Source organism: Equus quagga, chromosome 14 (assembly GCF_021613505.1).
Source record: "Equus quagga isolate Etosha38 chromosome 14, UCLA_HA_Equagga_1.0, whole genome shotgun sequence".
In the NCBI taxonomy this organism is placed as follows: domain Eukaryota; kingdom Metazoa; phylum Chordata; class Mammalia; order Perissodactyla; family Equidae; genus Equus; species Equus quagga.
Window position 1 is genome coordinate 78,505,847 of NC_060280.1, and position 26,409 is coordinate 78,532,255.

General features: G+C 53.2%; 1 protein-coding gene across 1 annotated transcript in view; it reads left to right on the forward strand.

Annotated features, from left to right (window-relative positions):
- ST14 (ST14 transmembrane serine protease matriptase) overlaps positions 1-25,626 on the forward strand; it is a 40,003-nt gene extending 14,377 nt beyond the window's left edge. The window contains exons 2-19 of the mRNA XM_046685652.1: positions 6,444-6,603; positions 6,953-7,080; positions 7,311-7,381; positions 8,227-8,384; positions 8,605-8,640; positions 8,913-9,153; positions 11,832-11,971; positions 12,269-12,366; positions 13,252-13,361; positions 13,457-13,587; positions 14,840-14,944; positions 15,173-15,283; positions 15,361-15,474; positions 15,759-15,881; positions 16,702-16,888; positions 23,738-24,012; positions 24,736-24,872; positions 24,957-25,626. Of these exons, the coding sequence (XP_046541608.1) occupies positions 6,444-6,603; positions 6,953-7,080; positions 7,311-7,381; positions 8,227-8,384; positions 8,605-8,640; positions 8,913-9,153; positions 11,832-11,971; positions 12,269-12,366; positions 13,252-13,361; positions 13,457-13,587; positions 14,840-14,944; positions 15,173-15,283; positions 15,361-15,474; positions 15,759-15,881; positions 16,702-16,888; positions 23,738-24,012; positions 24,736-24,872; positions 24,957-25,118 (2,487 nt within the window). The 3' untranslated portion in view covers positions 25,119-25,626. The remainder of the gene's footprint in view (positions 1-6,443; positions 6,604-6,952; positions 7,081-7,310; positions 7,382-8,226; positions 8,385-8,604; positions 8,641-8,912; positions 9,154-11,831; positions 11,972-12,268; positions 12,367-13,251; positions 13,362-13,456; positions 13,588-14,839; positions 14,945-15,172; positions 15,284-15,360; positions 15,475-15,758; positions 15,882-16,701; positions 16,889-23,737; positions 24,013-24,735; positions 24,873-24,956) is intronic.
- The last annotated feature ends 783 nt before the right edge of the window (positions 25,627-26,409 follow it).

Consider the following 26,409-nt stretch of genomic DNA (forward strand, 5'->3'; position numbering starts at 1 on the left):
TGATCTCTAATGTGCCTGAACATGGAGCTGAGAGTGTGGTTATAAAAGGAAGCAGTCTCGTTACTGATTAAACAGCATTTCTGGGCTGAGTGGAGCCCCAGAATGCACACTGCAGGGACGAGCCAGTCCCACTGCTGACAGCCTGGCTCCATGGCAAGGCTGGGAGTGGCCCCTGGGTCCACTGTCCATGCTGTCGGCCACCTTCCTCTTCCCAAGGAGCTTGCTTCCCATTTCCCTGAATACTTGCTCCCCGCATTTCTGGAAGCTGACCACACTAGGGGGCAGAAAACCAGGATCAAATCTGGATCTGCCACTGAGCTGCTGTGTGTGCGATCCTGCAACGTCATCGTTTCTCCCCTCCTTATCTGTAGCGCAGGGGAATGGCACCAGTCATGAGCAATCCCAGGGTGGTTTTGAGCATCAGGTAAGGAAATAGTCGTGAAATTACTCTGTAAGTTGAAAATAAACATAATAAACTATTATCTTGTTACATTTTTTTCTAATTCATGTAAACATACCCACAGTCTGTTCAGAGAGTCTAGCTAAAGCCTATTTTTTCATTTTTAAATGTGATTAGACAACCAAGGACCATTGGGCATTTAAAGAAAACCTGCAGCCTGAAAGAGAAAGGCAAAGACCCAGTTCCGAAGATAAGATGAGAAAGTCTAGTTGGCATCTAAGAAAGAGGAAGGTAGTGCGTTTATAAAATGAGAAAAGGCTGCTCCAAAAAGTAACCATCAAAGAATAAAACATCACTCTTGGAAATGAGATACATGTGTTTTGAAATTAAAAAAAGCAAACATTTGTTGTCTTTATAATTCTTGAGATCAGGGGATGTTAGTCCTCCAGTCTTGTTCTGTTTTTCAGGGCCTGTTGCCTTTCCATATGAGTTTCAGAGGCAGCTCATCGATATCTACGAAAAGCCTACTGAGACTTTGATCGAGATTGTATTGAATCTGTAGACAAATCTGAGAAGAACAGATATCTTAACTGTGTTGAGTCAGCCAATCCATAAGCAGGGGATATTGCTTGATTTATTTGGGTCTTTTAAAATTTTTCTCAGCAGTGTTTTGTATTTTTCAGTGTACAGGTCTTGTACGTCTTTTGTGAGATTTGCCCCTAAGTGTTTCATTTTGGTGATGCTATTGTAAGTGGTATGTTTTTAGTTTTAATTTCCAATTGGTCATTGTTAATATGTAGAAATACAATTGAGTTTTATATATTGATCTTGTATCTTACAACCTTGCTAAACTCCCTTATTATTTAAATAGCTTTTTTGACTTGAAAAGCTACAGTAATGAAGACAGTATGGTATTGGCATAAAGATAGACAAAGAGATCAAGGGAACAGAATAGAATTCAGAAATAACCCACAAACATATGGACAGTGGATTTTTTTTTTAAAGATTTTATTTTTCCTTTTTCTCCCAAAGCCCCCCAGTACATAGTTGTATATTTTTAGTTGTAGGTCCTTCTAGTTGTGGCATGTGGGATGCCACCTCAGCATGGCCTGATGAGTGGTGCCATGTCTGTGCCCAGGATCCGAGCCAGCGAAACCCTGGGCCGCCGAAGCAAAGCATACGAACTTAACCACTCGGCCACGGGGCTGGCCCCTGGACAACGGACTTTTGACAAAAGTGCAAAGGCAATTCAGTAAAGAAAAGATAGTGGGCTGGCCCGGTGGTGTAGCGGTTAAGTTCGCACGTTCCATTTCGGTGGCCCGGGGTTCGCTGGTTCAGATCCTGGGTGCGGACATGGCGCCACTTGTCAAGCCATGCTGTGGTAGGCATCCCACATATAAAGTAGAGGAAGATGGGCACGGATGTTAGCTCAGCGCAGGTCTTCCTCAGCAAAAAGAGGAGGATTGCTGCAGATGTTAGCTCAGGGCTAATCTTCCTCAAAAAAAAAAAGATAGTCTGTGCAAAAAATGGTAGTGCAATAATTGGGTATCCATATGCAAAAAGAAAGAAAAAGAGAAAAAAAGAATTCTGAGCCATAGTTTGCACGATAAAAAAAAAAGTAAACTTAAAATGGATTATAGGTCCAAATGTAAAACCTAAAACTATAAAACTACTGGAAGAAAACATAGGAGAAAATCTTTGTTGCCTTGGGTTAGGCAAAGATTTCTTAGATACAACACCAAAATCACAATCCATAAAAGAAAACCTTGACAAATTGGACTTCATAAAAGTGAGAAACTTCTGTTCTTCAAAAGACACTGTTAAGAGAATGAAAATGTAAGCACAGACTAGGGGAAAGTCTTTGCAAAGTATATATCTGATATATTCTTGCATCCAGAATATGTGTAAAGAGCTCTCAAAACTCAAAAATAGGAAAATAAGAAAACCAATTTAAAAAACTCGGCAAAAGATTTGAAAAGAGACTTTACCAAAGAAGATAAACAGATGGCAATTAAGCACAAGAAAAGATGCTCAACATCATTAGTCATTAGGGAAAATCAACTTAAAACCACCGTGAGATACAACTACACATCTATTAGAATGTCTAAAATTAAAAAGACCGACCATACCCAGTGTTGGAGAGGATGCGGGCACCTGGAATCCCCTTACACTGCCGATGGGAATGTGACATGGCACGGTCACTTTGGAAAACAGTTTGGCAGTTTCTTAAAAAGTTAAGCCTAACATATGAACTTGCTATTCCACTTCTAGGGGCTTACCAGGCAAGGGAAGGCATTTGCCAATACAAGGGCTCAAACAGGAATGTTCATAGCAGCATTGTTTGTAATAGCCCCAAACTGGAAATCACCCAAGTGTCCGTCAACAGATGAATAGGTAAACAAATTGTTGTATATCCACTACTCGGCAATAGGAAGGAATGCACTGTTTCCATGATGGACTTAAGAACGTGGATGAATCTGAAAATACTGTGCTGAGTAAAAGAAGCCAGACAATAGAGCATACATCTTGTATAATTCCATTTATATAAAGTTCTGGAAAAAGCAGACTAATCTTTACTGACAGGAACAGATAAGTGGTTGCTTGGGGACAGGAAAGGGAATCAGGGAGGAGGAGGAGGGAAGGGCCAGGAGGAAACTTGAAGGTGATGGATGTGTTCATTATCTTGATTGTGGTGATTTCACGGGTGTGCCAAAGTTTGCCACACCAAAAATATGCCAAAAATTGTACACTTTATATATATACAGTTTATTTTTATATCAGTTATACCTCAGTGAAGTGACTTAAAAAATTCCATGGCATGTTTACAAGAGTAAGTTTAAAAAAAGAATCCCAAAATAGAACCAAATGATGGAAAAATGTAAAATATGAGAGAGGAAAAAAAAGCCAGAGATGTAGAGGACCTACTGTTTATCCTTGGTGTTCTGAGGTTTCGTCATCGTGTATCTAGTTATCTGTGCTTTTGCATTTATCTTTCTCACTGTTCAGTGAGCCCTTTGACTTTGAAGCTATAGCCCTCTCTTTAGCTCTTGGAAATATTCTTCTAGCATTTCTTTGATGCTGTCCTCTGCCAGACTCAGGAATTGGGCTCAGGGATTACAGAAGATAGAGGTGAGACAAGGAAGGGCATTGTTAGAAATCCCCAGATCCACCTCTGTCCCAAACAAAAATACCCCTACCCCACCAGCCCCCATAAAGGATGGGAAATCGATTTCTCCAGACTTAGCGACACCAGGTGCAGAGGAAGGCTTTAGTGAGGGGTGAAAAGAGTTACAGGTTTATTCTCGTACAAGTTCCGGAATCCAGTGGCTGGGTTTAAATTGCTGTGTCCAGGAGATTAGAAAATTATTCTCTGCAGCAATTAAATCATCCCATAGAAAGGATCTACATAGCCTAACAGTTGGGAGTTCCCATGAAAAAACCTGGCTAGGCACTTAATTGTGGCCTCTAGTGAAGCCACTGTGGCAGGCCACACACATAGAGCTTCCAGACAGCCTTTGGGACCTCATTCCTAAATCTGAAGGAACCACCCGGCATCCTCAGGCATTCGAGGAAAGCCTTCAACATGAAAGAGAAATTCAAAAACAGAGAAAAGGTACTCATGGAAATATAAAGATGAGAAGACTCTGCATCCAAAATTCAGAGAACAAGAAAGAGGAAAATTCAAAGAACAAGAAAGAATTCTTGGAAATTAAAGTTTTGATAACAGAAATGAAAAACTCAATAGAGAAGTTAAAAAATATGACATGGGTAATAGCAGAGAAAGGGTAGGTAAAGTAGGGGAACAAGATAATGGGAGTTGCAGAAAAGTAGACCAGAGAAAATGAAGGGGTGGAACCTAAGAAATAATACAAGAAAGTTTCCCGGACTGAAAGATCTGAGTTTCCAGGTTCAAAGGGCAGGCAGAGAGCTCAGCATAATGAAATTTAAAGACCCCATTTAAAGCACATCCTCAAGGCTTTCAGAGAAAGGTAAGAAATTATGAATAAAAAATAATGGATTTGCACTATTACTGTATTTCTCAAAAGCAAAATGACGAGCTAAAAAACAATGGAGCCTTCAAAATTCTAAATGAAAATTATCTGATACCTGTAATCGTATACCCAGCCAAACTGTCCACAAATGTGAGTGCAGAATTAAGGTACTTCCAGAAACGCAGTCTCAAAAATTTCCCTCTCAGGAAGCTGCTGAAGCCTGTGTTCCACCAAATGAAGTAAGCCAAGAGAGATGAAGACATGGAATCCAGGAAATAGGGGTTTCAACACATGAGGGACGTGAAGGAAATCCCCAGCGTGATGGAGAAGGGAGTGCCAGACACCAGCCCTGGGACAGGACGCAGGGCCCTGGGAGGGAGGCCCAGGAAGAAAGTGACACGAGAGGTGGTTGACAGACTGTGTGTGGAAGATTGGGAGAGTGTCACAGAGCTCTTGGGTTGTGTGGAAAGCCCTGGATGTGTGTTGAAAAAACACACAAGTAAATGAGTATTTGCAGCAGGAAAACCAAATTAGTTGTACTGAGAAGGAAACAATAGTGAACAATATTTTCAAAAACTAATAAAACATAGGATACGGATATAATTTGTTAAATCTTTAGCCGTATAACTGTTGGGAGGATAGGAGAGACAGAAGGAAGGACATTAAAATTCACATTATCGTAATAGAAAGTCAGTTGATTATATTTTAAATAGATGGATCGAGAGAGTGGTATTGGCATATTATTTAGAAATATGGGGCAAATTCCAGAACAAGCAGCTTGAAAGTGTTTTAAGTAGTCACCTCTGGGGTGTGTTTCTTTTCTTTTTAAAAATTTCTTTTTATTGAGATGTAATTGACATATAGCATTGTGTAAATTGAAAGTGTACGACATGTTGCAATATGATTACCATGGTAGGGTTAGCTATGGGGTGTGTTTCTGTGTGCGTTATTAGATCAAGTCACAAATAGAACCAATTAGGAAACTAAAATGAGAGAGGTAAGTATATAAATATGGCAGGAGTGCGGAGAATCTTTCGTAGGGGTGAGTTAATAGATAACATTTAAATGTAACATATCAAGAAATGTCAGTTCAAGGCGGAGTTAGGAGATAAACACCAGAAGAATCACAGTTGCAAACTGTTAAAAATGGCCACATCTACTGCTTTATTGCAAGCCCTTTTGGAGTGTGCATGGGGTGGTTATGCCCTGCTTGCCTCCAGGATGGAGGGCAGGCCAATCGAGTGTGCTCCAGGGGAGGAAAGTTTGCTGTCTGTCACTGGTGCTGCAGACGCCCGCCTGCTTCTGGCCGTTGGTGCCTCCTGTTCCTGGGCGGCCCCCCACCCCTACCCTGGGAGGGGCCCAGGAAGCTGCCACCTGGTTTGTGGGAAGTTCCGTGTGCTTTTCGTGCTCTTGGGTCTGGGTCTGGGTGTGGATTCCAGTAGAGACCGGCCTTCTCCCCTCACCTGGAGATCCTAGACGGGGCAGAGTGGCGTGTTCCGGGGTGCCACGGGCGGGCTGCCCGGTTTACTGACTTTTACTCTTGGCTGGTTAAACATTGGCGGAGCAAGGATGCTGGGTAGCCCGTACTGTTGACATGCTGCCCACAGGCTCCTGGCTCAGGTGCTCAATGGGGGCTGAAGCTAGTGGGGGCTCCTGGCCCCGCGCCCCAGGGCTGCGTTAGCTGGAGGAGGAGCTGCCCTTAGAAGTTTGCACAGAGGCGCAGTGGCGGCCAATCAGGGCTCTGGGCTGGGCCGGCTCTCCCCACACCTGAGCATCCACCTGCGTCAAAGATGATTCATTTCGGTGACAGCCTCAGTGACTGGCTTTAGACAGGCTGTTCGTTTCATTTTTACTGAAACTAACAATTCTTAAGCAATACGTGGCTGGTGCAGTCCACACACTGTGATGCACGGATGAGAAGACTGCTTCTCACGTCCCCTTGCTTTTTTCTCCAAGCTGGGCCTTACAGAGCGTAAACGTTCTTCCCGAGCGGGTCTGGGGAGGCTGTTGAAGCGAGACTGTTTCTGAGTGTCATGCATTTCTCCATCCAGAACATGAATGGCTTTGAGGAAGGCGTAGAGTTCTTGCCGGTCAACAACACCAGGAAGGTTGAGAAGCGGGGCCCGAGGCGCTGGGTGGTGCTGGTGGCCGTGCTGGGCTGCTTCTTCCTGCTTTCTCTCATCACTGGTTTCCTGGTGTGGCACTTCCAGTGTGAGTAAAGCTGGGTGCTGGGGAGGGTGATGTGGGGTGTCTGTGCCTCTTCTCTCAATGGACAGACCCTGGGCCACCTCTTGTGGATGTGGAGGGGAGAATGGAGGGTGCAGTTGGGGGTGGGCGAGGAGGGGTCTGGGGTGCCGTCTCCCCTGGCTCTTTTAGGCCGTAAGTGGAGAGTGGTGAGGAGTTGGCCAGAGCTGGCTGGTAGGGCCCATGCATCCTCTGGCCCTCTCCTGGCATTCCCTCCCCTAGGGTTGCTGAGGGCAGGCTGTGGACAGCGGGGAATGGTCAGGAGCGGGGGCGCTGTCACTTCCTCTGACCACTTTCTTTCCCTGGTCTCGCACAGACCGGAATGTGCGGGTCCAGAAGATCTTCAATGGATACCTGAGGATTAGCAATGAGAACTTTCTGGATGCCTATGAGAACTCGAACTCCACTGAGTTTGTAAACCTGGCCAATAAGGTGAAGGAAGCGGTGAGTCCATTTGCTGTCCCCGCTGTCTGCTCTGGCGCCCTCACCCTCACCCGGGCAGAAAGGATGCTCCTCTCTTCGCTCCCAGATCCCTGGGCTGGCGTGTGACATGGGCTTCCAGGCCCCTGGGAAGGGGCCCAGGGCCCAGGTCCCAGGCGGGAGGGAGCGGTGTGGGCTGGGGCAGTGGTGGTAGCCACTCTCTGCCTGCCCTGAGCCTCCTCTCCTTCCCTCAGCTGAAGCTGTTGTACAGTAGGGTCCCAGCCCTGGGCCCCTACCACAAGGAGTCAGCCGTCACTGCCTTCAGGTAGGTGGTGGGGGGAGGCTGGGCGAGAGGGTGCTGGGAATGGGGGTGGTGTGCTGTCCCTTGTGAGCCAGTGTGCCTCGGAGCCTGCAGGGCGATAAAGCCGCGAGGTCCTGGCTTGGAGAGACAGGTGCCCGTCCTTGTTCTGTCCTTCATGGGCGTTACTTAGCAGGCTCAACTCTCCCATCTCCAAGACGGGTACCCAGGTCACCATGGTGGTGTTGCCAGGATGCAGTGTGCGGACACGGTGCAGTGCTGTGAACAGAGGTGTGGCGCCTGCACGTAGCCGCTCAGTAGTGGTTGTGATTGTGATTTTTCATGTTGGGTTTGGCAGCGTCCACGTGCTCAGGCGTCAGTCAGTCTTCACATTTTCCTTGCGTGGGCAGCCTTCAAAATACATTTTTTAATAGACTTTATTTCAAAAGTGTTTTTGATTTTGCTAGTTTAATTTAATCTTTATGAATGCTGTGTGGCAGGTGGCGTCCTCATCTCCTTTCAGAGATCAGGAAACAGGCTCAAAGTTGTTGCTCAGTGCGCCCAAGCCAGCGGGGAGGCAAACTTCAGTCCAGGTTTCTGCCTCTCTCCTGAGCCTGAGCTGGTCCTGGAATGTGTTTGGTTGGGCGAGAGACTGAGAGCAGAGGGTCAAGGGGCGAGGTCTTTTGCTTAGGGGATCAAAAGGTGGATGAGCATAAAGGAGAGCCTGGGGGTGGCCCCGGCCTGGGGGAAGGTCCCTTGGTGATCTCCCCTTAGGGACCTGAGCTGCCCCATCTGCACCAGCATCTGGGAGAGCCGGGGGCAGGCGGGGGGTCCATGCCCACCGCATCTCAGGCTCGCTGCTCTCTCCTCAGCGAGGGCAGTGTCATTGCCTACTACCGGTCGGAGTTCAGCATCCCGACGCACCTGGTGGAGGAGGCCGAGCGTGCCATGGCCCAGGAACGCACAGTCACTCTGCCGCCCCGTGCCCGTGCCATGCAGTCCTTCGTGCTGACCTCGGTGGTGGCTTTCCGTGAGTGCAGGGGCGCCAGGGTTGGGCATTTGTTGGGCCAGCCTTCGGTGGAACAGGGCTGGGCCGTGGACCACTGCATGGGGGACCAGCAGTCACAGAGCCAGTGCACGGAAGAGAGGAGTGCCTGCTGGTCGGGCCCCTCCCTTTCGGAGAATAAGGAAGCAGGAATAAGGAAATAGACCACATCAGTAAATACTTTATTCTCCCTCTTGTTCTTCAGCCACTGACCCCAGAACAGCACAGACCACACAGGACAGTAAGTATCATGCTCTCCTCCCAGAGGAAAAGAGGAGGGATGTGGCCAGGTGCCCCTTCAGTCAAGGGGTCCCCAAAAGTCATGTGGTGGTGATGGTCAGCACACCCCTCCGCCTCTTCCAGGCCATGAGAAGCCCCTTCTAGGTCTCTCCTGGGTCCAGGGCAGCCTGGGATGTCTAAGAGGGACCAGGAAGCTCCCCCAGTAGGGCTCCGGGTTACTCACCCGGCCGGCTCTGCCCAGCTCTGCGTCATGTCCTCTTGTCTCCCGCACAGACAGCTGCAGCTTTGCCCTGCACGCCCGAGGCAGGGAACTGACTCGCTTCACCACGCCTGGCTTCCCTGACAGCCCCTACCCTGCTCACGCCCGCTGCCAGTGGACCCTGCGAGGGGATGCCGACTCTGTGCTGAGCCTCACCTTCCGCAGTTTTGATGTTGCAAACTGTGATGACCGTGGCAATGACCTGGTCATGGTGTATGATACCCTGAGCCCTGTGGAACCCCGCGCTCTGGTGCAGTGAGTGTCCCGGGGAGCAGAGGTGGGCTGTGGGAGCTGGGCCCCTGCCAGTGGTGGCCCGGGCCTCCGGAATGAATTGCAGTGGAGGTTGGAGAGACAGGATGCCTCTTGGCCACAGGCCACTGCTGACATGTTTGGCGTGGTCCTCTGCATGAGCTCCAGCAGAGCATCTCCGAGGTGCTTTCATCAGCTTGGCGGCGTGCAGAGGCTCACTGGTCCCTGGATGCCACTGAGCAGATGCGCTTCCTGTACCTACCAGAGCGAAGGCTGTTTAAAATGAGGGTTTATTATGACTCAGGTATGGCGAGGCCAGCAGGTCAGGAGGCGACTGCCATTGAAAGGATGGTTTGCTCTCACAGTTCTCCGGGGGGAGGGGCCAGCCGCACAGGACTGCACAGGTTCAGTGAGGAGGCAGAGGGCGCTGGGGGAACACGAAGGCTGGAGCCTGGTTGTGGTTTCTGCAGGCGAGGCGAGGCAAGCAGATTTAGGATTGGCTGATTGGAATAATTCCGGTGGGCTCTGGGGCTGTCTGTCTGTAGTTGTCTGGTCCCTGGCCCTGTGGTGGTTAGGGCTGGTGGCTAGTGGCCTGGAGTGGACAGTGCATAGGGTGTGGGCTCTGCATTGGTTGGTTTGCATATGAAAGGCTTACCTGCAGGTAAGTCTTTACCTACTCGAGGAATTCAGGAATTCGCTAACCCTGGGCGGGGCACCCTCCCCAAGGCCAGCAAGGCCCCAGATGTCAAAGCGTCAGGATTATGGGAAGTACAAAGGCTTAATACCCCTGCTGAGGAGGTCAGGGTGCCAGGTGAGCACCTGCCTGGCCAGCTGCCTGTCCCGTGGGTGGCGCACATTCTCAGAGGCGCTGCTGGTGGGGGTAAACGGCCTCGCCCTGGCTCTCCTGACTCCGTAGGCCGGAGCTTCTATTGCTGTCTGTGGAAATGGGCTGGGCTGACGTTTCCTGATTAATAATGGCCTGAAATTCTGGGCTGAACAGGACAGAGCCCTCTGCTGCCACAGCTCCGCAGCCAGGACCCCGTCTGCACACTGCTTTTGTGCAGGATTTCTTTCCTTCCCTCTAACTTATTAAATGTACAACAAATAAAGACATGGTCCTGAAAGGAACAGTGGAAAATAGACATGCACGAAGAAGGCAGACATCGTTTATGATCTTACTGTCTAGAAACAGTCACCGTTAAATTTATGATGTATGTTCTTCCAGACTTTGTTGCTATGCATGTGTATATTGTGTAAATATTTAAAAACAGGATTTATATGGCACATTTGGTTTTGTTACCTGCTTTCTAAAAACAGAGTATATTGTGATGATCTTTCCAAATCAGTAAACCTGTCTCTAACCATAGTTTTTAAAAAAACGTTATTTTATTGCGGTCATATTGGCTTATAACTGTTAATTTCAGGTGCACTTGATTACATTTCAGCTTCTGTGCAGAATACATCATGCTCACTACTGACACATGTGCCACACGTGTGCCCCTTCACCCCTTTCGCCCCCCGATCCCCTGCCCCTCTGGTAACCACTGAGCCATGTGTTTATACTTTCCATGTGAGTGAGATCATATGGTGTTTGTCTCTGTCTGGCTTATTTCACTTAGCATGATACCTTCAAGGTCCATCCATGTTGCAAATGGCGCTATCTTTTCTTTTTACGGCTGAGTAGTACTCCACTGTGTATATATGCCACATCTTCTCTATCCAGCCATCAGTCCGTGGGCATGTGGGTTGCTTCCACATCTTGGCCATTGTGAATAATGCTGCAGTGAACATAGGGGTGTATCTTCTTTTTGTGTGTGAGAGGAAGATTAGCCCTAAACTAACATCTGTGTCAGTCTTCCTCTGTTTTGTACGTTGGTCCCCAGCTCAGCATGGCTGACGAGTGGTGTAGGTCAGCACCTGGGATCTGAACCCATGAACCCCAGGCTGCTGAAGTGGAGTGCACCGAACTCAATCACTACGCCACAGGGCCCGCCCTTGCAGACATCTTTTTGAATTACTGATTCCTTGTTTGGATAAATACCCAGTAGTGGGACAGCTGGGTCGAATGGTATCTCTAGTTTTAGTTTTTGAGAACTCTCCATCCTGTCTTCTGCAGTGGCTGCCCCCGTTTGCACTCGCACCAGCAGCCATTGTGTTTATGGGCCTCCCTGGTGTTGTCTAGAGCCCGCGTGACACAGGCGGCAGCTGTGCGGGCTCTGGAGCCTGAGTGCCCGAGTGTGAATTTCAGCCCTGCCGCTTATTAACTGTGGGATCTTGGGCAGGTTCTTTCTCCTCTCTGCCTCAGTTTCCTTATCTCTAAATGGGGATAAGAGTCTCGACTTCCTGGAGTTGTTATGAAGGATGCCCGAGTCGATAGATAGAGAAGCAGTGAGCGAATCCCCAGTAAGTGTCACTGTGGATGCCATTGCGCCTACCCTCGTGTAGTCCACAGTTTACCTAACGAAGCCTCTGTTGCCAGCCATTGATTGCTTCTCTGATTTGCTGTTTTAAACAAAAACAGTCTTATAAGTCAATCCTTACTCAGGCCTCTGATTGTTTGTGTGAGGAGGGGCTTTTTGACCCAGGCTTGGTCTGTTGAAGCTAGGACCGGGGTTGGGGGTGAGGGCTCGGGCCCTCTGCTGGTTGTGTCTGCCCTTGCTAACGCCCGCCCCTCTGCCCCACAGGCTGTGTGGCACCTACCCTCCCTCCTACAACCTGACCTTCCTCTCCTCCCAGAACGTCCTGCTCGTCACACTGATAACCAGCACCGATCGGCGACATCCTGGCTTTGAGGCCACGTTCTTCCAGCTGCCTAGGATGAGCAGTAAGGAAGGGCAGGGGTGGGATGGATGGAGAAGGGGACAGGCCTTAGGGACTGGCCTGGACCCTGGAGGCCACAGGCCAAACCCTGTGGCTGGTGAACCGGCCCAGGTCAGTGACAGTTTGGAAGCTTAAGCCAAAGGGCCTTTTGCCCATCACCTGGGTCAGGAGCCCACACTGGGCGGCCGGCCTCCAGCAGCTGAGGGCAGCATGGGCTTTGTGTTGGGCCTGCTGTCCTCAGGCTCCCTGCCTACTCCTGGCTGAGCAGGTCCTCCCCTCTTTCTCCTGCCTTTGCCCTCAGGCTGTGGAGGCTCCTTACGGGAGGCCCAAGGCATATTTAGCAGCCCCTACTATCCTGGCCACTACCCACCCAACATCAGTTGCACCTGGGACATCCAGGTAGGCGCTGTGGATGTGGGCATGTGGGAAAGAAACAAGGAGGGAGGGAAAGAGAGGGAGGGAGAGGAGGGGGGAGAAGGACAGAGGGAGGGGGGAGGGAGGGAGAGAGAAAGGGAGGGAGAGGGAGCGGGAGGGAGAGAGGGAGAGAAGGAGGTGGGGAGAGAGAAGGAGGGCGAGGGGAAGGGAGGGAGGGGGAGGGAGGGAGGGAGGGAGAGGAGAACAGGGGAGGGAGAGGGACCCTCCGGGAGGGCAGGCAAGGAAGGACAGAAGAGAGGGAGATGAGCTCCTGTAGCAGCCCCCAAGAGGACCACATATCTGAACCCCGCAGGGCGGGGCGGGTTCGGGGGGCCGGGGTTGGGGGGGTGAGTGACCTGCACGTCAAGCAGCCCCAGACTCAAAGCCTTGCTCCTGATCCGTGACTGACGGACCGTGGCCATTAGCCCATGGTGCCTCGGCTGGGCCCTCGGTCGGTGAGAGTGCCGTGTCTGCCTCTGGGGGGCGCCGTCCTCGGAGGGGGGAGAGCGTGTGAGGTGCAGAGGAGGCACCTGCCAAATGGCAGCGGCCGGAGTCTTGCCTGGTCCCCCTCACACCAGCCCAGGCAGAGAACCTTCTCTCTTCTGTTTTGTGGGTAATGTCGGGAGAACTCCTGCCTTCCGTAGTAACAGAACAGTGTCTCTCGCCTCTGAGTCCAGAAGTTCTTCAGGCATCGAACCCCAATCACTCCTCTTGTGTGTTCCATATTGCCCACACGGGTCGGGGAAGAAAACACTCAGCAGCCATGATCCATGGCCTTGCTCCCCTGTCCCCAGAGCTGCCCCATGACACCCGTGAGTTTGGGAAAGAGGGAAAGAAGCGGCCAAGACCCAGCAGCATCTCTCTCTTCAGGTGCCCAACAACCAGAATGTGAAGGTGCTCTTCAAATCCTTCTACTTGGTGGAGCCCAACCTGCCCCCCGGCTCCTGCCCCAAGGACTATGTGGAGGTCAACGGGGAGAGGTGCGTGGCGGGGGGGGAGCTGGGCGGCCGTGGGGCTGGTGGGAGGGCCCGAGCCCCCCGGGTGGAGCCTCTCCCTGCCATTGCTGCTCCTCCAGGTACTGCGGAGAGAGGCCCCAGTTTGTCGTTTCCAGCAAGAGCAGCAGGATCACCGTTCGCTTCCATTCGGATCAGTCCTACACCGACACGGGCTTCTTGGCTGAGTACCTCTCCTATGACTCCAGTGACCGTGAGTGACTGGCTTTACAAGGGGGCACCTGCTGAGAGGGGTTGGCCCGGGACAGACTTTCTATTCTGTGTCTTATAAGCGTGTGCTTTCCTGATTTTGAGAGTGCAAGGCGGTATCACTCTAGTAGCTTTTTGTTGAAAGAAAGGCTACCAAATAAATGCACTTACTAAAAAAGGCCACAGTGAGCACTGGGCCACACCGTGCCCTTCAGTCCCTGTGTGAGGCCCCTTGAGCCAAAGGACAGAGCACCCCCTGAGCTCCTTTGGGCTGTCTGTTCCTTTGGTTCAGCATCACTGTGACTTTGAGAATCTGGGCTTATCTTTGTGGCCTTTTAGCACCGTTAGCATTTAGCACCTTTAGCATAATCTTGAGGCAGATCAGAAAATACTGGGGCATGAATCGTCACACTGACTACTCCTGGCTTTGAAAATTCTGTGCTGCGTACCTAAGAGATCTGGCAGTTTCTATTGCCTTTAATTTCCTGGTCTGCTGTGTGGAAAGCATTTCCTCCGCATACAACATGATTTTTTGTTTCAGACAGCCTGCATCATAAAATAACCTTTTGAAGACATTTTAACTATACGCAGGAATCCAAATTTAAGTTAAAATTCAGTTGCGTGGCTTGGCACCCGGTCCGAGCCCGTGAGCCTGAACCCGTGACTGGGCGAGCGAGCCCCGTCCGCGAGCAGTCAGCTACCGCAGAGGAGCCACACGGCCCGGCTTTGCGTCTGCCTTGAGACCTCAGTGTCAGACACTCTCCACTCTCAGAGAACTGAAGTTGGAGAGTATCTCAGAGTTAGGGAATCCCGGTGATGACGTTTCACACTGGACGGGACAGGGATGTTGTCCTGCCGAGCCTCGCTTGCTGTGGGCCTGACCTCGGGGATGTGGCCGCCCAAGGACACGGGCTGTAGAAGTGACTGCTCACCCGGCCGGCCTTCTCCGCTTGCCCAGGGCTTCCCGCGTGTGGGTCACTGGCGGTCAGGAGGCCGGCCAGCCCGGCTGCAGGTCGTGGCCAGTGCGTCCCCGCTGGCTGTGGGAGTCCCCCTGAAGGGCTCGGTGGCCGGGAGACCCCGGCCCTGGGGTGCCGCTTTGGCCGGCTCCCTCCTCCTGGCGATGGAGGCTGGGCTGGGAGGCGTTTTCCGCTGGTCCTCAGGCTGGCCATGAGGTGGCCCCAAGGGAGGCGAGGCGAGGCGCCCAGGCGGGAGGCGGGGTGGCGGCCGTGAGCTTGAGGGCTGCCCTCTCCCCGCAGCGTGCCCGGGGAAGTTCATGTGCAACACTGGGCGCTGCATCCGCAGCGAGCTGCGCTGCGACGGTTGGGCCGACTGCACCGACTACAGCGACGAGCTCGGCTGCAGTGAGTCCATTCCAGGCCGATCCTGAGACCCCTGGACAGCGAGGCCCGAGGCGGGGAGGGGTTCCCGGAGCTGTCCAGCCTTTCCCCTTGGCTCTGGGTGAGGGTGGGCTGTTCCTGCAGCGCTGGCCCCAGACCCTCTCTGGGTGGGAAGGTGGGCCCTGGGCTGCGAGGCTGCCCGCGTCCCTGGGAGGCGGCCGGGGGAGGCTGACTGCGCCCCTCGACCCCCAGAGTGTGACGCCAGCCACCAGTTCACGTGCAAGAACAAGTTCTGCAAGCCCCTCTTCTGGGTCTGCGACAGCGTGAACGACTGCGGGGACAACAGTGACGAGCTGGAGTGCAGTGAGTGGGGCCACCTGGCTGTGGGCCGCCTCCCGGCCGGGTGCAAAACCTCTCCTGAGTGCGCTCTGCTTCCCCAGGCTGTCCGGCTCAGAGCTTCAAGTGCGCCAATGGGAAGTGCCTCCCGCAGAGCCAGAAGTGTGACGGGAAGGACGACTGTGGGGACAGGTCCGACGAGGCCACGTGCGACAGCGGTGAGACCTTCCTTCGGGGCCTTCCTCCTGGTGGGAGCTGCACCGAGGAGGCAGCTGTGAGCAGACACGTGCAGCGTGTCCAGAGTTTAATAAACACAAACACCCTGCAAGTTGAGGGCGTCAGTTCTCTACTTCTGGAAGGTGGAGAACCTTTAGCAAGGACGGAGGGATGGTCGGCATGGGGCATGCCTGAGTGAGGGACGCGATGTGGATGGATCATCAGGCTTCTGGTTGGGTGGCACAGAGGAATTGATTCCCTCCCCTGTGTCCTCCTCCTTGAGCAGTGAGCACCGTGACTTGCACCGAACACACCTACCGCTGTGACAATGGGCTCTGTTTGAGCAAGGGCAACCCCAAGTGTGACGGGAAGAAGGACTGCAGCGACGGCTCAGATGAGAACAACTGTGGTGAGTAGGGCCTCCACATACGGTTGTGCAGGTTGTTCACTGTGCAAGGTGCATACAGAGGCAGAGATCAGTCTAGTGCCTCACTCACCTAGCTCTGCTCTGGTGAGAGGATATGTGTGCCTGGAGGAAAGGATAACTTTGTTAATGGCACAGAGGCACTGCACCATGGGCACCTCTGGTCCTGCCGGCAAGGCCCAGGGCAGCCAGCATGTCAGTGCCTCTGTGGCAGGGCTGGTGTCCTGGCTGCAGTGCTGGGCTGGCCCTTGCTCTGTAGACCTAGCCACAGGGGAGAGGCCAGTGCTGGCTTCCCCGTCCTGCTGGAGGAGAGCAGCACAGCTTACCAGAATGCTCAGCAGGGTGGCCCCCCCACCCCACCCATGCTGTAGTTCACAGCCTCTTGTGTGTTTCAGAAGCATTGGCCTCAGGTTACACATGAGCATAGCTGCAGCTGTTCTGTGACTTCACGTCACCCAGGGGCCCCCCCAAGCTGTGTCCATCAGCATTCAATACGGAGTTCGAGGCAAATGACACCCACGTTAAATCTAACACACCAGCAGGGGGCCAAGGCCCCTGAGTGCATTTGTGCAGGAGGGTTGGTGGGAGTGCGAGAGTTTTGAATTTGGGAGCAAGGGGGAGGGCCCAGTGGAAGTCGATGGGTCACTGTGGCTCAGAGGTCCTGTAGGGGGTCCCTGAGGCCACAACTGCTCCAGCAGTGCTGGTGACCCCTGAAGGCACGTGCCCCTGGGCTCTGGACAGCCCAGTGCACCCAAGGGGCTGAGGCCCACGGTGACTCACCTCCTGTGGGCTCTCTGTCTGCCAGACTGTGGGCTGCGGCCATTCACCAGGCAGTCTCGGGTCGTCGGGGGCACGGACGCGGACGAAGGCGAGTGGCCCTGGCAGGTGAGCCTCCATGCACTGGGCCAGGGCCACGTGTGCGGGGCTTCCCTCATCTCTCCCAGCTGGATGGTGTCCGCCGCCCACTGCTACGTCGACGACCGAGGATTCAGGTAGGCCATGGGGGGGGAAGCAGGGAGGCCCCCCCTAGGCCCCCAGTGGGGCCCTTCTCTATGTTTTCTGGGGTTGGAAAGCCCCGGTGTCTGTAAGTCACGCCCAGGTGGGATGGCACTGGGGCAGGACCAGGACTACAGGGAGGGCCGACACCCCAGCATGGGGCTTACTAACAGTGATAATAAAGATGGTCCTTTATAGGTGCTGGCTCTCCGTCAGGCAGTGTGCCAGTGCCTCTCCCAGCAACTGTTAGGCAAGTCTGATTGTGTCCCCATTTTACAGATGCAGAGGTTCAAAGAGGTAAGGACTTTGCTTGAGGTTGCACAGCTGTTAAGTGGCAGAGCCAGACTTGAACCCAGCTGGGTGGATTCCAAAGCTGTGCGGTCGGTCTCTGCCCCGCGGGGCCTCCTTGTGCTCAGTTAAAATGAACCTCACGTCCACATGCCAGCTCTGGCTTGCCAGGTGACCTTGGCTTCTCATTCACGCTGCCCAGGCCTCGGGTTCTTCACAGATCGTGGTGACACCGAGTTCTTATCTGTGGAGTTGTGAGAATTAAACACGACAACGCACCTGAGACAGAAGCCCTGTGCCTGGCGCCATCGGTGCTCAGCACATCGTGGCCTCAGGTCCACGAGTAGACTCGAGCCTGGCCCAGGGAAGGTCACCAAGAAACGGTCGTGCTGGCACCCCAGACGGTGTGGCAGAGGATTAGCAGGAACAAGTGGCCCGACCCAGGGCCGGGGCTCTGTGTGTCTCAGGTCCGGCCTGCCCAGGCCCTCTGGCCACTGGCTGTGGGAGGGAGTGTCAGGGGACGCCTTGCTCCTGGAGAAGCGGGCACAGGGGAGTGGGCCTTCCAGGGCATTCCCACTGTGCGGTCTTCCTGCTGGCCGGCGTGTGCCCTTCGGCCACAGGCAGCTCCATGAGAAGGTGACCCGGGCTGCCGTGCGGCGCTTCTGCAGGGAGCAGGGGAGACTCGCCACGGACTTTCCTGGGCCTGAAGTGGCCTGAGGCACAGGTGCTGGGTGTGGTCAGCAGGGCGCGGAGGCTGGGCGAGGGAGATGACGCAGAGGTCGGGGGAGCCGGCTCAGGGCGACTGTCCCTGGGCTGAGACCGTCCTCCGTCTTCTCATTTTGTCACACTCTGCTCTACCCTGGGCAGAAATAATTTTCTTTCTTTTTGGGGTGATGGGAGCTTACTTAAGAATTTTTAAAAATAAACTTTTTATTTTGGAATGCAGACAAGTTGCAAAGATAGCGCAGAATTTCCACAGCCCCTCACTCGATTCCCTGGGTGTTGACATGGTGCGTGTGTCGACACTGTGCAATCCCTGGTCCAATGCCCTGGGCCCCGCTCCAGGCGCTCCTGGCCTCGCGCCGGAGTTTGCACTGCTGTCCTCTCTGCTCTGGGAGCCCGTCCGCGTCTCCACCCTGCCTTCTGGTGTCCTGTCTCCTCTGGTCTGTGACAGTTTCTCAGTCTTGGTTTTGTCATGGCCGTAGCGGTCTCGAGGCCAGGTGTCCTGTAGGACGCCCCCTCTGGGTGTGTCTGCCGCGTCTCAGGCTTAGACCGGGGCTGTGAGTGTGGCGAGCACAGCACGTCATGGCAGCAGGTGGGCGGTGCAGCAGGCCTGCTCGTGGGGACGGGCTTCGCCATTTGGTTAAGACAGTGTTTGCCCGCTTCCTCCATTAGCAAGTCTCTCTCCCTTTCTGTATTCTTTGATGTGAGTCCATTTGGAATTCTTTGCTAAGAAAGATTTGTCCCTTCTCTCCCATTTATTTATTTAATCATTTATTTATGTTCGTAGGGACTCGTGTATATTTATATTTTGGGTTGAAGCCCAATGCCATGGTATTTACTTTGTGGCTCAGACTGTTCCAGATTTGACCATTGGGAGCTCTGTGAGGTGGGCCCTGTGTCCCTTTGACATGCCCCCACTCTTCTGTCGTTGGAGCCACTCCTTGCTCTGGGCACTCCAGGTGCTGGAGGCTCATGTGGCCCAGCCCTCAAGTTAGCGTTTCCCCCAGGAACCCTTGTAGCGAGAATTGGTGTTTAGATACTAAGAGCTGGGCGCTCCCATGGTTACCGCAGTCCCACCGTTTTGAGGCCGTGTAGGCAGGCCGAGCTGGCGTGTACACCTGTGTGTCCTTCTGGAAGACCCACCCCTGTGCCCTCCTCTACTTCTTCCTCCTCCCGTGTTTCGTTGTTTTGTTTCTTATTTCTGTTTCCTTCATCTTCTCTTGATCACCAGTCTTACCTCTGCCAGTTAATACATTCAACGTCTGTTACTATTAGCACCGGGGAGACCAGGACGAATAAGACAGTCCCTGCACTTCACAGACTTCCGGGGGCGGCAGGACAAGATCCATTATGCATGCACACGCACACACACGTGCACACACGTACATGCACTCACACAGTTCCAGCTGCGCCGGCACTGTGTGCGGGTCACCTAGGACAGTGTGTGGAGTTGAGGATCCTGCCCGAGGCCGGGGGTGACTGCCCAGAACGCCTCTATGAGCAGGGGCATCTGATCTGAGTGTTGAAATGTGAGGGTGTTTGTCACTGGACAAGGTGACTCAGACCGTCCAGTCGGAGGGAGTGCTGTGAGCGGAGCCAGGCTGGGTGAGCTATGCTGGTGTGCAGTCACTTTGGACATGTTTCTGAGTCCACAAGTGCTCACAGGGTGTTACCGAGAGGTGCTATACTGTGCTTAAGAGCATAGGCTGCCTGGTTTCAGGTCGTGGTCCACAGCTTATTGGCTGTGTGATCTTGGGCAAGTTACTTAATCTCTCTGTGCCTGATCTTAAAATGGGCAGCCCTACCTTGAAGGGCTTTTTTGGGGATAAAGTGACTTACTGTGTCAGCACTTGGAAGAGGGCTTGTGCATTGTCGGCTCTCTCTGTTAGCTGCTCCGACGCCCTCCCCGACGCCGTGGCAGTCACTGGGGGTCTCGGTGGCTGTGCCGTCACCTCTGGTCTCTCAGTTACTGGTAGGCATGTGGACCTTACACAACCAGAGACCGAGTCTGTGCATGTAACCAAGGACTGCCCTAGATGAGTCACGTGGGCTCTGGAGAGGAGACCCCTGTGGTCGGCTTAACAGAACATCCTTGTGAAAGAGGGGCTGGAGCTAGAGCTGGGTGAACGGGTCCAGGCCGGGGGTCTGGAAAGCCTGGGGCGTGGAGCTGACACCAGCACAGGAGTGACAAAGGGATGTCTGTGTCAGAGAATTGCATCACGGGGGCCAGAGGGGACGAGGGTGACTCTCTTCCTTCCCCACCTCCCCCGGCCCCATCCTCTCAGCCTTCCCACAGTGGGGAAGGAGCATCCCCATTCCTTCGGGCTCGTGGCTCCTGCCTCGGCGCCCGCCCGTGCAGCGCCCTCTGCCTGCTCCCCGCTGCCTCAGCACTCTGCTCCATACTCCACAGTGCTGGAGTGGTCTCTTCAAAGGGCCCATCTGATCCGGTCCCCCCCTTGCTTACGTGCTTGCCAGAGCTCGCAGGATGCAGTAGAAATGCCTGAGCATGACCAACGTGGCCGCAGTGTCTGGCCCTGCCCAGCTCTCCTACCTTAGTTTGCTACTTGCCCTCACACCTTCCCCCTGTTCAATTTGGGGGCTTCCTAAACACTCCCTTTGCTCTCTTTGAATGTGCTGCTTTCTCCCCGCCCACAGGCTTTGACCAAATGCTCTTTGCTCTTCAAGGCCCGGTCCATGACTTGTTTCCTCTCCACACTCACTGTCCCGACCCGGTCTGTTCCGTGGCACTCTGCCTGGTCCTCTGCAGGACGCTTTTCACGTTGTGCTGTCATTGGCAGTTTGCATGGCTCTCTCCCCAAGTATGCTGTGAACTTGAAGATCGAGTCTGTGGCAATTCCTGGAACATCATAGATGCCCAATAATTATTGAATGAATGAATAGATGGATGGATAAATGCATGGTTGGATATGAGGATGATTGGGGAAGAAAGGCAGCATTAATGGCAGATAGAGAATGCCTGGTTGAGGAGGTGAGGCCTGAGCTGGTAGGTCCTGGGAATCATTCTAGGCTGCTGAATAAGACAAAAAGGATCTCACAAAAGCAGTTTTTAGGAAGTTATTATCTAGCAGCAACAGATCAGAGTGAAGAGAGACCAGAGGCAAAAAGACCAGTTTGGAGGCTGGTGCATCAGGCTGGCTGTGACAGGAGCGGAGAGGAAGGGCGGACGCCTGGTGGCCGAGGGTGGGGGAGCAGGGTGTCAAGTAACTCTTCAGGCGCAGCCTAGCCTCCTCCTGTGTGTGACGTGTCATCATCGCCTTTGAGGGGTGCGTCCCTAGTTATGACAGCATTGCTGTCATCAGCAGTGCATCACCCTAATTGACACCAAGACCAAGTTAGGTCATCCTGCAGGTCCTGTTAGCATGCGTCTGGGCATCTTTGAGACGGGAGCAGGAAGACCGGCGTGCAGTTTCCTAGAGCAGGGTGGCCAGCTCCGTCACAGACTGGTCCTTCTTGTCAGCCTCCGCCGTTTGCCTCACGGTCTCCATGACAGAACGGCCAGGGCTCCTCTCCAGGGGTTTCTTTGCTGCCGTGTAACCCACTGCTGATTCTCTCTAGGGCTTGAGCCTTCACAACTCTTTCCATGCCTGCTGTTCAGCCACATGTGCTTGTGACAGTGCAGCGTGGGGATGTCACCAGTCTCTTTCATGTGACCACTTTTTCGGCTTTTTGTCCCAAGATGTTCTTCCTGATTTTGCAGAGATTTTCAGATTTTTTTTCTCTTCCTCTTTTATTCTCTTCTTCATCTTCTGGAAGTTCTAGGCCCTCTGTGGTGCCTGACACACCTTCCCCTCACGTTCTTTCACAGCGCTCATCCGCAGGCTCATCCACAGGCTTATCCACAGGCTCGATCGCAGAGGTCACATCTCGGCTGTGCTTCCCAAGACGGCCACATGTATTTTTCTGAACCGTTTCCGAGTTAGGTGCAGCCATCATGACACTTCTCCCCTAAGTACATCAGCCTCTATCTCCCAGGAACAATGAAGTTCTGCCGTAACCACGATACAGTTACTATGTCCAGAAACGATAGCGTGGATGTGGTGCTCTTAGCTCGCATCCTGTCCATAGTTCAGATGGACGCCAAGTATCCCAATATTGTTCTTTATAACTTTCTTTTTTTTTTTTTAAGTTTAGGATCCAGTTAAAGGTCATGCTTTGTATTTAGTCATTCATTTTCTTTAGTTTCTTTAAAATCTAGAACAGTCTCCCCAAGCCTTTTATTTTTCATCTTTCATGGCATTACAATTTTGAAAAGTCCAGGCCAGTTATTTTGCAGACTGTCTCTCTGGTTTGGATTTTTCTGATTGTTTATTCATGATTAGAGTTAGGTTGAACATTGTTTGTCAGGAAACACTGCCTGGTGATGTGGTGTCCTTCTCAAGAAGCACATGACATCCTATCAAGGGGGATGATTGGGAGAAAAGTCTGATTACTTGGTTAAAGTGGTGTCTGCGGGTTTCTCCGTCATAAAGGTGCTTTCTTCCCTTGGTTATAAATAAGTAATCGTGGATGCTGCTTTGAATCCGTGTGAATATCTTGTTCCCCGTAATCTTTCCCCATGGTTTTAGCATCCGTCAATGGTTCTTGCACATATTGGTTACTTTGCTATGGTAGGTGCAAAAGGTGATTTCTTGTTATATCATTTCTTCTGTATTTATTAGCTGGTGTTTTTCTGTAAAGAATAGCTTTCCTTCTCCCCTTGTAAATTTTTTTGAAGTTGTATTTTAGGCTCAGGATGGACTCACGGATTCCCCTCCCCTTTTCATATTATCCAGCACATGTGTAGGGTCCCGCACCACATAACTACGTTTGGTCAACAACAGACTGCAGCTATGACGGTGGGCCCATGAGATTAGTACCACAGAGCCTCGGTGTGTGGTAGGCTGCACCATCTAGGTTTGTGTGAGTGCACTCTGTGATGCGTGCGTAACGACGAAATTGCCTAAGGACTCATTTTTCAGAACTTATGCCTGTCGTTGAGTGACGCGTGACTGTAATTTAATCCGATTGTTGATTTTGATGTTCAGATGATTCTGATGTTGGCCATTGGGAAGGCGTGTCCTCCTGGCTGCATCACTGCTTGAGCACTCGCTTCTGGTAACGCAAAGTGTTAGATGTTTGTTTTATGCTTTACCAGGCCTGGAAGGAGCCATCTCTCCAAGGAGCCTGGGTTCCTTTCGTTGAGAAGGATGTCTAGAAACCAAGTTCCGGTGCTGTGGGAATGTCATTGGTTTTAGGCCACTTGTTTGAAAAGTCACGAGCTTTCACTGCTACCTCTGATTGCGCTCAGCCGCGCATGCTCTTCCTGTCCTCCCTCCACCCCACTTCCTCCCTGCCTCTAAGCCCCACCCAGAGCTTGGCTCCCAACATCACTGTCTCCTCCATCTTCCTTGGGTCCTCCAGTGTGCACGAGACAGTTTCAGAAGTGCTACACCCTACTACCACACCCTGTCCTACTGCCCGCAGCACTCCTAGTAGAGAAATTCCAATCTGTTTTTCGGTTCATTTGGTACTTAGAATACATACCACTGTGTTAAAAAAAATATTTTCATTGGTTTCTGCATTATTCCTTTTGTGAATGATCAGATTAATAAGATATGTATTTTTGGCAATCAGATAGAAATGTATTAAAGAGGGAAACGAGGAGGTGGGGGGTTGAATGCTGTGGCAAAATGACCCAGGAGTTTCCAGCCGAGGGTGGAGCCGGGCAGGAGCCAGCGCCCGCCCCTCCGCTCGGCAGCCAGCAGGTGGCTCTGCCTCGGTGGGCGCCTGCGCCAGGCTCCCTCAGCTCAGCGCTGCCCTCCTGGCTCCTCCAGGTACTCTGACCACACCATGTGGACCGCTTACCTGGGCCTGCACGACCAGAGCAAGCGCAGCGCCCCCGGGGTGCAGGAGCGCCGGATCAAGCGCATCATCTCCCACCCTGCCTTCAACGACTTCACCTTCGACTATGACATCGCGCTGCTGGAGCTGCAGCAGCCGGCCGAGTACAGCGGCACCGTGCGTCCCATCTGCCTGCCCGGCGTCTCGCATGCCTTCCCCGCCGGCAAGGCCATCTGGGTCACCGGCTGGGGCCACACCCAGGAGGGAGGTGAGCGGGGCTGCGGCGGGAGAGTGCCCCACCTCCCTGTGCTGCGGGATGAGGCGGTCCAGGAGGGAATGGCGGCTTCTAGTGAAACGGAGGGATTTGGAGGCCGGGTTTTGGGTGGAAGGCCTGGCTGTGCCACTTGACACTCTGAGTGACCTGGAGAGTTGCTTCAACTCTCTGAGCGTGTTTCTTCCTCCGAAAAGTGAGGGTAAAAACACCTTCCCAAGCGGGACTTGGTGAATATGAAGACATTGTTCGTGATGAGGAGGGCTGGGGGAGCTGCGCCTGCGCCCGCGTCCGCACCGTCCGGGAGCCTGGCCTCCTCTGTCCTCCTGCCTCCATCTGCAGGCTGTTAGGTGGAAAATGTTACACTGAAAAAATCAGTCATCATATTAACAGGGCACACTGCTGAACATGTGTAGACTATAGAGAGGAAAAAGAAAATGCGACTGCAGCTCTGCCAGCTTAGCGGAACCACGCGCGGCGCCTGCCGTGCGTCCGTTCCCGTGGTCATGTTCGCTCTCCTATCACCTGACGCGTGTGCGGCCTGCCACCTAGTTACGCTGTAGGCGGCCCACATCCCGTCGAGTAGATGTGTCACCTAACCGTTTGCCACCATAAGCATCTGGGTTGTTTCCAGAGTTTGCTAGGGAAGTGCCTCCTTGGGATGGTCTCGGGCGGAGCTTTTCCCCAGCGGCGCTCAGCCCTGCCCTGCCCTGTCCCCAGGCACCACCGCGCTGATCCTGCAGAAGGGCGAGATCCGCGTCATCAACCAGACGACCTGCGAGAAGCTGCTGCCTCAGCAGATCACGCCGCGCATGATGTGCGTGGGCTACCTCAGTGGGGGCGTGGACGCCTGCCAGGTGGGCCCGCTGGGGGGCCGGGGCGGGGCGGGGCCTGTGGCGTGGGAAGGGGCGTGCTCATGCAGAGGGCTTGTCTCCGCTCAGGGCGATTCCGGGGGCCCGCTGTCCAGCGTGGAGGAGGACGGGCGGATCTTCCAAGCCGGCGTGGTGAGCTGGGGTGATGGCTGCGCGCAGAGGGACAAGCCAGGCGTGTACACGAGACTCCCTGTATTTCGGGACTGGATTAAAGAGCAGACTGGCGTGTAGATGCAAGGGCCATCCGCCGGCCACCACAACGTGCACACCAGCGGGCTGAGGACAGGCTCACTAACTGCTCCTCTGCCTCGGGCCCCCAGCAACCAGACTGTGAAGTGAATCCCCAGGACTCTGGAGACGGAGGTTGGCCTGGAGAGCCTCTCACCTCCCTCAGGCTCTGAAGCGGGCTTGGGAGATGGGACAGGCAGGACCCTGGCAGCACTGAGGCCCAGAGGGCCGAAGACACGGGCCCTGCCCTCCAGCCCCAAGCCTGGCGGCAGGTCTTCCTGGAGATGGCTTCTTCGGCCTCTCGGATTCAGGAGCAGCTGTGGAGTTGCCTCTGGGACCCCTCCGGTGGGGCTGCGGGGGGCTCCTAGGGTCCCACTTTTCAGGAAATCCAGGCCAGAAGGAGCCTGGAGAACAGCCGGGACTAAGATTTATACTGTTTTACCAGCTCCCAGGGTGGGGTTCAGTGTGTGTCTTTGTGTGCGAGTAAAATTCTTTCTTTTTAGGTAAGTTTCTTTACTTGTTGGAGTGGAGGGGCTTTCCTTCCTCTTTCCTCCTAGCCCCAATTGCAAGAAACCGGGTTTAAATTCCCCTCAGCACAGCCCCTGGAGTCAGGCTAAGAGTAGGGGCATAGTGCCCTGTGGCCTTCTCCAGGCCAGCAAGGGGCTGCGTTCTGGTCTTACCTGTAGCCTTGAGAGCAGAGCCTGGTGCCCTGGTAGGAGGGGGACAGGGGGAGTGGACACCGCAGAAGTGGGGAGGAGCTTCCTCCCGGGAAGAAAGAAAGTGGGGCTTTCTCTTAGTGGGGAGGTGGTCCCGTGAGTGCTGTGTGTGTGTGTGTATATGCTTGCACACTCAGACATGAGGGTGTGCCTGAACTCATGACTGTCCAGCGTGGGGTGCGTGCACGGGTCCTGAGGCCTTGGAGGGGGCCTGCTGCCTTGCTTGAGGGCTCTCGCGCCTCTAGAGCCATCCTCCTCTGATTTTTATGTATTTATTTAAAGTATTCTCTTTCTCCGTGCTTGGGATGACCCAGAGGAACAGTGTCAAGGTTCTGGGGAGGCTTAGGGAGCTCTCAAAGGGACATTTGAGGGCTTTTGTATGCCTGGGCACTGTATGAGCTGGGCTGGGTGAGAGGAGCGGACCTAGGAAGAAAAATCAGATGGCCAGTGTCCTGAGGGAAGTCAGGGTGGTCTTTGCTCATTGCTGTATCCCCAGCTCAGGCCTGGCTCCTAGAAGATGATAACACATATTTGTTGATGAATGGTCTTTGCCCTCCATGAGTTTTAGAAAGCAAAGA